The 9,891-nt window shown below is 42.3% G+C and overlaps 1 protein-coding gene across 1 annotated transcript in view; it reads left to right on the top strand.

Annotated features, from left to right (window-relative positions):
* The window catches only part of LOC103363871 (dehydrogenase/reductase SDR family member on chromosome X-like), a 31,325-nt gene extending 22,460 nt beyond the window's left edge, over positions 1-8,865 (top strand). Inside the window, exons 4-7 of the mRNA XM_008290814.1 lie at positions 1,587-1,688; positions 2,302-2,509; positions 4,056-4,263; positions 6,597-8,865. Coding sequence (XP_008289036.1) covers positions 1,587-1,688; positions 2,302-2,509; positions 4,056-4,263; positions 6,597-6,776 — 698 coding nt within the window. The 3' untranslated portion in view covers positions 6,777-8,865. The remainder of the gene's footprint in view (positions 1-1,586; positions 1,689-2,301; positions 2,510-4,055; positions 4,264-6,596) is intronic.
* Positions 8,866-9,891: the final 1,026 nt, after the last annotated feature.

The following is a 9,891-nucleotide window of genomic DNA, read 5'->3' as shown; positions in this document are numbered from 1 at the left end:
GTGAGGATTAAGTGGTGTATAGATGATGGATGGATGACTAGGAAGATCAGATTGGACAAACAAGACTGAGTTGGATTTAGGCTATGATAAGGTTTACTATCTGTAATGTATGCTGTAATGTTTTTGACTGACCAATAAAGAGAGCACAATAACCACAGCTGCAACACTTATTGTCATTGGAAAGATAAAAGTTCTTCTCAGAGGTTCTCTTAAAACTTTTCTAAACTGTCTTACTGGGATTGTCTGTGTAAATTCAGGCCATCTAGGTCATGGTAATCCCAGGAGCTTCACTAAAGTGAGAACTGAAGAAGCCTCTTGGATGAGAGGTGAGAAATCTTCAAAGAACCCTAAAGAGACGTCCAGTTGCTTTTTACTGAAGCTACGAGGATTTTACTACTTTACTACTTCTCTCTGAATTTGGTAAACATCCCTAAATGAAGTATTTCATTGGCTATACGTAGTAGTTTAGAATAACAGGATAATGTGGTACTGCGCCTCTTCTCAGTGTAATGCTGTGATAATAGCTGCAATGTCCACGGTTTGACTCTTTTGTTATATTTTACACTCCCTGTCACTGTCCCACCATTCTCTCTCTCTGACGGTTTAAATATCAAAAAATAAATCTTATAACCAGTGGTAGGTGGATTTTTGGCGCCTGGTTGAGCTGGCGACCCATGTATAGGGGCTACAGTCCCCGATGCAGCGGTCATGGGTTCGAGTCCCGCTCATGACCCTTCTCTGCCGGTCCTTGCCCCATTCTTCTCCCCCCTCTTTCCTCTCTCTCTCTCTCTCTCTCTCTCTCAGTCCTATCCAATAAAGCCAAAAAATATCTTTAACAAAAAAAAACAAAACAGTGGTAGGTGGATTTCACGTTACTCAAAATGCCTATTTCCTAAATGCATACATATTCAAGATTAAATCTGAAATCTGAAAAATGCAGGTGGGTAATTCCAACAACATCCCAATTAGCTGTAAGAAAAATGCAGGTCTGCTTGTGAGCATGCTCATAACGATGTGACGTCACTTTGATGGGATAAATACTTTTATGTTCAGAGCCACGGAGAAGGCTTACCTCAAGTTTTGAAACTTTGACCGTGTATAGCTGCACATATATATACAGTACATTTACATATATAATGTGTGTAACTCTTTATAGCTGCCAAGTAATCGCCTTTGCAAGAATTCAAAGTTTTTTAAGTAAGTTAGCGTTCAGCACGTCCAAAGTCATTTCTCTGCATGTACTTGCACTAAAGCACACTTTCACTTTCTCTGATGATACCAGCTGCTGGGCATTGATCTCTTACCTGTGTCTTATCATACATTAGACCTGATATAACAGTGTGTTAAGCTTTTGACGGAGCTCAGGAAGAAGTGTGAGGTTTGATATAATGTGCTGGAGCAACAGAGGCATAATGCTGCCAGCGTTGTAGTGTAAGAACCCACCAAGCCTGCTGTAAGAGATGATTAATACACTCTTTGATGTCTTACCGGCAAAATGGCTAGCAGGAATAATCCGTTTACAATGGTTCTGATGCGTGTGCCACTCTGTGTGTGTGTGTGTGTGTGTGTGTGTGTGTCCATTCCAGTGGAGTTCAAGAAATTGGACCTAGCCTCTTTGCAGTCTGTCCGTCAGTTCGCCCAGAGCTTCAAGGAGCGGGACCTGCCGCTAAACATTCTGGTTAATAATGGTGAGTAGCGGAAACGTCATGTTCTCCAAAACGTGTGTAAAGTGTTCGGCGAGAAACGTACAAATCCTCTACACGGCAGCGTAATTTAGATGCCGTCACCTGATTGAATTTAACAGGATTCACAGCATGAAACTCAGCCGCAGACCCACTGAGGAATCTTCTACATGAACGAAAACACACTGAGCTCAAACAGCCTGTCGCTGAAAACAGCTGTCATGTTTCCAGTAGAACTTTAAAATGTATGTTAATTAACTATTAATGATGTGAAAGAGGGTGGATATTCTTGGAACTACTTTTCAGAAGTGTGATCTGTCCTTTTTTTTTTTTATATGTGTGTGTGCCAAGAAATAATGGTAGCCTCCAGAGCATTTTAGCTATTATATCAGCATTAGCGTTTCTTATGGAGATGCTGCGTACGGCTGCAGCTGAACGGAAACAGAAGCGGCATGTGGACATCCCATAAAGAACACACATCATGAACTAGATCTATTAGTGATTGGTCTTTAATGATTAGTTGCATGTAATAAGAGTGGTTGTTTGTGTTTAAATTATTAACACCAATAACACTAACATTTATTTTTGTGTGTGTCTTGAATCGTTTGTGTGCATCAAGCGAGTGTAATGCTGGTTCCTGAGGGCCGTACTGAGGATGGATTTGAGCAGCACTTTGGTGTAAACTACCTGGGCCACTTTCTGTTGACCTGGCTGCTCCTGGATACGCTGAAGGATTCTGGGAAATGTGGTCACGTCTCCCGCGTGGTCAATGTCTCGTCCTCGGCCCACCGCATCGGGGAGATCCGACTAAATGACCTAAATAGCTGGTAGGTACGGACACATGCAGATAGCAAGGATTTTTATTTATTTATACAAATAATCAACAAATAAATAATGATACTGATATGCAAAAATATAAACAAACCGCTTGCTAGAGACCGTCTTTTCATCTAACTGCTTCTGGTAAGGGGCAAGAAGAAGCACAGACATTAATTCTAATCCTTGTGCTTAAATCTAATGCTTGCTGGCATTAAACCATTTGCTATTCTGAGAACGTTTAGCACGCGCAACCATATCTATTGACGTATTACTTTGCTGACCATTTACAAAAAGGGCTTTGTTGAAGGAACTCCTTTAATGTGATCCATCTTTCTGGGAAAAAAAAAAACATTTCAGGCCCCAACTTATCACACTCACCTGCCTTCTCCGTTTTGCTGTCATCAACGAATGTCTCAATTTCTATTGGCGTTAGTTGGCAACCGTTGGTTCCAGCTGGCTCAATATTGTCCTGGCTCTCGGCGCTGCTGTCAAAAAGTATTAGCAGCCTAAATATCCTCATCATGTTGTTTCATTTGGCATGGTGGTAGGTTATGGCCAGAGTCCTTAAACTCTCAGAACTTGTTATAAATTCTTAAGTAGTCTACAGTATCTCGATTCATTACAAAAGCCTGTCAGTCCAATGAACTGCTGTGGCTGTAGTTGGATGTCTAGAAGTCACACTGATTTCAAAATACAAATGTGAAACCAGGTTGTTGCTACATTCAGCTTTAGCACAATGCAGTGGGTCGATGTTATCCCATGTCTGGATTGTGTGGGGAGCAGTAAAAGTTCTTTATTTATGTAAATTTCAATCAGTTTATATTAGAGAGGTGGGATTGTTCCATCATGCATCTGTGCCACTGATCATCATCTAGGTGGACGCACATTTGTCTTAATAGGCATGAAACTACATGACAGAAAAGTCACTGTAATCTCACTGGACAATACTCAGAACCTCATCATGATTGTTGGCGTACAACTAATTTTGCATCTACTTCAATAAAGGAATACTGATGTTCACTTACTCTTAACTCGTTGCTTTTGTTCAACCTAATTTTTCACCCTTCATTCAGTTTATTAGCAGTGCCTCCAGATACAAAGCTGTCTGTGCTTCAACGAGACTGGAGGAAAATAAAACCTGTTGTGTTTCATTTGGTTATTTAATCGCTGTGTGTGTTTTGAGTTTTACATTTACACGTGTATCACCTGTAGCTAAAGTAATTAATAGAATTAAACATTTTCTCTAGTGGATATGAAATACTCTAGTTTCAAAGATTTGTGTTTAAGCAGAACGAGCTTATTTGAAATCAGTACAGTCTGCGGTCTCTGTGCGATTAAAACTGCAGATATGTAAATGACTTCCCCGGCAATCCAGTGGTATAGAAATTATAAGCAAACAACAGGAAAACCGTTTTAGCAGCAGCTGTTTGGAACAAACCGAGTTGTTTACCCCCTTTTTAACCCTATTATATTTAAACAGAGGCACATTTCATTGTTTTTATGTTAAACCTTGACATCCGGATGTGCTTTCTCTCTCTCTCTCTCTCTCTTCAGCCAGCATTATTCAGCCCACGCTGCTTATTGTCACAGTAAGCTGGCCCAGCTGCTGTTCAGTTCCCACCTCCACCAGGAGATGCAGCATGGAGGTTTCCCAGTGAGTTCGTGTGCCGTGGATCCTGGCATGGTGGATACATCTCTGTACCGCCACCTCTGGACACCTTTCCGTCTGGCACAAAGTGTCATCGCTCGCCTGCTTTTCAGAGTAAAACACCTCTCTCACCCTGATCTACTTTGCGCGCACCAAATCTGATTTATGTCATCCAAGGACACAGCAGACCAGCTCTGATATAAACTGCTGTTATGCAGCCCGGATTAATCTAAACTTGATAATTATAGTAAATTAAATTGTGGAGAAATACCCCATGATGTACGATGCAGCTCAAACAGAAATGCCATGTGGTAGTAAGTGAATGTAAATGTAAAGTGAGTGTGTTCTTGTACCCGTTTATTTACAGATAAATGATCGCAGTACATTTTCTCAAATCTTTAATCTTGATTAAAAGACTTAAATGGATTAGGGGATAGTTTGGGGACACAAAGATACAAGCCTGGATCCTAAGACTGCAGTTTGTTCTGCTGTTGTCCTTGTAGGGTTCTTGTTCGTTAAATGATTGGAACTTTAATGTCTAGAAAGTAAAAATGTTGTTAAAACTTGTAAACACCAATTGGTCTCGTAGTTGCAGTAGGTTTCTTTTTACAGCATTGCGGCAGAACCAACCTACATTCTTTCTTAATATGCAAATTTGAAATCTTGGATCTCGGCATATGGTGATTAAAATCCTGATTTGGGGGTTATGATGGTCATGCTGTCTACCTTGTTTGACATTTATAGAACAGCAACTTTGCATTCTACATGGTTTGTCTTCCTAGAAAGAAACTGCTGCTATCATTGTCCGGTTTTTGTTCAAGGCACCACGATGACCTGAAACCACAAACTCAGCTGTGGTCAGAGTTTAATGTGAAATGAAACACTGACACTCATACACGCGGTCCATGTGCATCGCTGAGGATGGAAGTGCTGCTAAAAATCAAGCCGGGCAGTTCGCTTTGTGTTACATTTTAAAGCCTTCCTTGCGTAGCTTACAGCGAGGACCGCGGGCTGCTGTTAATGTCCCTGGGATTTAATGGAAGGAGACGTGTGAGCATGTTTGAGCCCCAAACTGCGATTGTCACAGGCATTTGCCTGTGAGCATAACCTTTGGGATGGTTCTGCCCCACATACGCAAACACATTAATCACACAAACTCGTGCACGCAATCATTAACATGCACGCGGCGCGCACACGCACACTCAAACGGATGAACTGTGACGCTCACATGTTACAACACCTTTGTATCGCATTTAGATGCATGCAGAGGCAAGGGTTAGAAGACGGAAAGAAACAGAAGGAGAGTGTGCTTCAGCCTAAATCGCAAAGCAGTGTAAGCACAGTGAAGGATAAGCATAAATTTCTATCTACAGTGTGCTGTACTGTATATCGATGCTTTGTATTGGCAGTCATGATGCTTCTTTAGAACTGCTTACTGTATAATTAAACCGGTATGTAGACATGTCCAATATATACGACAGTTCTTCATAGAAAGCTAAGTAGATGCTAGCGCTCTGTATTCTGATGCTCTTAAAAAGTCTAGGAAACCATCAGCATTTCTTGGCAACACGGCGCGATCAGTATTCAGAGTAAGTAATAACTGCAACAAAAAAAAAAAAGCAGCTTCCTTGCAGGCAAAGAAGTGAAGTCAGAAACAACAGCGAAAGGTGGCAGCCTATTGCCATGGAGACAAGTACTTTTTTTCCCATCACAAAATGCATTCGAGGAAGTGTTTTCTGCGCATTAAAACACATCCACGTGTGAACAGACGTTTAAATTACAGACAGCAAAATGAATTATGAAGGAGTTGTGTTTGCCGGTGCTGAGAAGCCCGTTAAACGAAGTAATAATTCATTCAAAAGAACAATTAAAATTCATGTTTGAAAATATTTTAGAGTACTGTAGCACACACACACACACACACACACACACACACAAACACACACGCGTACTGTTTCAGACAAGTTTGCAAGCAGTACTGTTGATGCTCGCAGGATGTGACCCCCGTCTCCGCTCTGAAACCTGCTCCTGGTCTCACAGATGACACTGAGATCATTCTTAAAACGCATCAACAACAACGCTCACACGTAGTTGTGCATGCACACACACACGCACACACATACACACACACACAAACACACACAAACAGGCACTTACCCTGAGCCTCCTTTGCACTGATGCTAACATACAGTGACATCAGCCCTACTCTTGCATTCATGCACACAATGAGCACACACACTCAGACACACACACACACACACTCAGACACACACACACACTCAGACACACACACGCTCAGACACACATTGTTGTTGTGGCGGTAACTTGTTGTTGATGTTGTCATCCTGCAGTCATTGCAATTCCTTTTGATGTTGATGTACTTTTTGATATGCAAAAACTTTTCTTGCATGTCAGACGTGTTCTTTGTGTGTGCTTGCCGTCCCCAGACTCCTGCAGAGGGCGCTGCCACTGTGCTGTCCGCCGCTCTGTCTCCGGCCCTGGAGGGGGACTGTGGAGGAGGCTACTGGGCCGATGGGCACAGGGAGATGACTACACCGCTGACCCTCGACCCCCAGTTGCAGCTGAGCCTATGGGAAATCAGCCTCCAGTTGCTGGGCCTGCAGTAGCTCGGGACTAAAGGATGACCAACAGGACTAAACCCATTTGAAAACATCAAACAAAGACCCTAATCTCGGGGCCCACCAGCCACCTTCTCCCTTTTCTTTCTCAGTCTTTTTTCTCCGTCCATACCTCACATCAAGGCGTCGGTAGCAATTGAGAGGGTCACGATCCATCGCTGGACTGTGATTGGTTGTTCGGGGAGTGAAGACCTCCTTTTTTTTTTTTTCTCCAGACCTGCCAAAGAAGGGCTACAGGGGATGGAAGACGTTTTTTTTGTTTTTCACTGTGAGCAAACAAACAAACATATATGCACACGTAAAACCACAATCTAGGGTTACAATGATGTGTCATTTTGCCGTCGTAGATACTAGCCAGTTAATGATACCGCCATTCAGCCGTGAGTCAGATATCAGCTAGTGTAGTCCATCTTCGATTTGACGAAGCCGATTCCCTGTTCATAGCAAACCTAAGATGTCCAAACAGTGAATTTGGCGTGCTCAAAAATCTGCAATAACACATGCCTCACTCTGCCTTAATGTCATTAGGCCGGCTTTCAGTAAAGTATTTCATTGTCCACAGTGAGCTAAATGCTGCTTCAGAGGCTTCTCGATACAAAAAACAAAACCCGAGACAAACAGTAAAATGTGTTTTGGGAATGGCTTAATCCAAATGCAGAATTTTGGCATGATGTATTGGCTGCAAAATAACATGTTGGTCAAACCCTAGCGTACACAGACACTCACACGCCATGACAATGATCTGATCTAACCCGCCTCGCCGCCGCGGCGGGGGAATGTGATGTCATCAGTTTGCTTTGACACGTCACGATGAATTCTCAGATCGTCTTGCCATCCCGCCTGTTTTACTGGGAGCACTTTGGGTTTTCTTTGTTTGGTTTTTGGTACATTCCTGTGCTTTTACTGCTGAACCCTCGTGTTACCTGCTGGTTGTAGCTGTGTGATGAGCTGGTGAACATCAACTCCTCTGTCCTCTCTCTCAACTGCACAGCAACCCAACAAAAGACATTCCTGTGGACTGAAAGGGGGATTTGGGAAGACACTGAAAACAGAGGAGATATACAAGTAGGCCTAAATGTGGAATAATTCCCCCTCGACCTGGGACTGATGAAACATTTGGTTTTGTTGTTGGGAATTTTCCTGCTGTTGTTTTCTCAACCCAGGATTTCCAAATGTTTTCTGGTTGCTTTTGTCTGCTCAGAAACAAAAAAAAAAAACGAAAGGATGGGGAACCAACCTCCTCTTCATTCTGTCACCGTTTTCCTTTGTGATCTGTGTTAATCGCTTTTGCTGTGTCTGTGATACGTGTGTGTGTTTTATGCACACGAGATAAGAATTAACTCATGTATAGACCCAATTCATGCTGATGGATAGCACAACAATGGCTAGTCCTGGAGGAACGGCGAGGAGAACGCAAGAGAGCGAGAGAGAGGGAGAGAGGGAAGCACTTTTTTCCAGCATTCAAACTGTGATTGGTTCCACATTGCTGCTGCTACTGCAGCTTCCTCATTTGGCGCCGCTCCCAGTGCATTGTGGGATTGAGATTTCCCAGTGGTGAGAATCAAACTCCATCTGCTGAGCTGACACACACACTCAGAACCATTGGAAGCAGTACATCCAGGCACAGGCTTATCCAAACAAGCACACAGCAAACAAACATGTCTGTCGCTCATGCAGGAATACTCACACACGTACACACGTACAAATACAAACACACACCGCGCCATAATGCCATCTCCACTGTGATTAACGCATTTTAGCTGTTAGGATGAAGAGTCTTATCTGAAAAGTTTGGGCTAAAATCCTTAACCACAAGTCATCGCTGTATGTGTATGTCGTCGCTTTGAATACTGCCACTGAGCATTCAGCATTCGTTATTATCTGCCGTATGTGAAGCAATAGTATCACTGTGGTAGCTAATTCAGCCAGTGGCACAGAGTCACACATTCGGAATAGGAGCAGAACCCAAGACCGCGAAAGTGTACAAAGGAAAACTATACCAGCTTCAAGTTACCCATGTATCAGGAATTCAACATTTCTCTGTCTGCATGTGTAAAAATGTTTCATGAAGACATCATCAGTGTGCTTTTTTATTTTAACGGTTCAATTTAAAAGTGTCCACATAGTTTTTCAAGCAGTTTGAAAAGCGTCTGATCCTTCAGGGGACCTAAAGGTCAGACTAGAGCTGCTCCTAAAAGAGACGAAAGTCTAAACTCACAGAGAAAAAAATACCGTTGTGTTTGGCCTGACAATTTGTAAAGTCAGCTGAAGTAGGTTGAGGAGAGTCTCGGCTTTAACGTCGTTCTGATCCATGTCCTGTGTTTACCTGTGATGGATCACTTTAACCCAAGTACCTGGTAAACATGATGTCATCGTGTGAATTTACGAGTTGAGAAAGATTGCCTGAATGCCCCATTGAACAATCGACCAGCACATAACGGACTGTGGTTTACCCTGCGTGGGTGGTGTCCTGCCTAACAGAGCAGCGTGGCCAAAACTAAGATGCCTTTGAAACGGGACGTTATGATCAAGGAGATCCATGTTTAGATTAATGCTGCGTTCATGTCACATGGGATGGAAGAAGGAACATCCACAGAAGTTTGAGGCGTTCATGTCACCAGACAGTTACTCCTGTGAGTATTACAGATACTAACGATACAGTCAGTAAATTAAGAAATCAAATTTAGAATGGGTGAGATCGAGAAGGAGGAATTTACTTTATGTCTCGAGCACAAAGTCAAATATAGTCATAATAAACGTTATTTATACAGATGCCACAAGAAAACCTTAAAACGTAACAATAAAACATGAAAAAAAGACAATAAATCATTAAAATGACCTTATAAAAAAAAGCCAATCTGTCTGAGTGGAATTCAAAAAGCTTTTTCACAGCTGTTCTGACGGTGAGGAAATTTTAACTCCAATAGTTTTCTGATGTAAGCGGGCTGTATACTGAATTGTGGTGGAAGAAAACTAAGTTTCCCAACTGCTCAGTTACTTGGATGTTGATGTGATCAGCTTTTCCTGCTCCCTCCCTTATAATTCACTAAATTCTTATTTGACATGAATGCACCAAAACTCCAGGAAAGCAGCTTAAAGTCGA

This window comes from Stegastes partitus, unplaced genomic scaffold, assembly GCF_000690725.1.
Source record: "Stegastes partitus isolate 25-593 unplaced genomic scaffold, Stegastes_partitus-1.0.2 Scaffold697, whole genome shotgun sequence".
NCBI classification, from domain to species: Eukaryota; Metazoa; Chordata; class Actinopteri; family Pomacentridae; genus Stegastes; species Stegastes partitus.
Note: the sequence above shows the minus strand (reverse complement) of the source record. Positions and strands in the feature narration are given on the sequence as shown.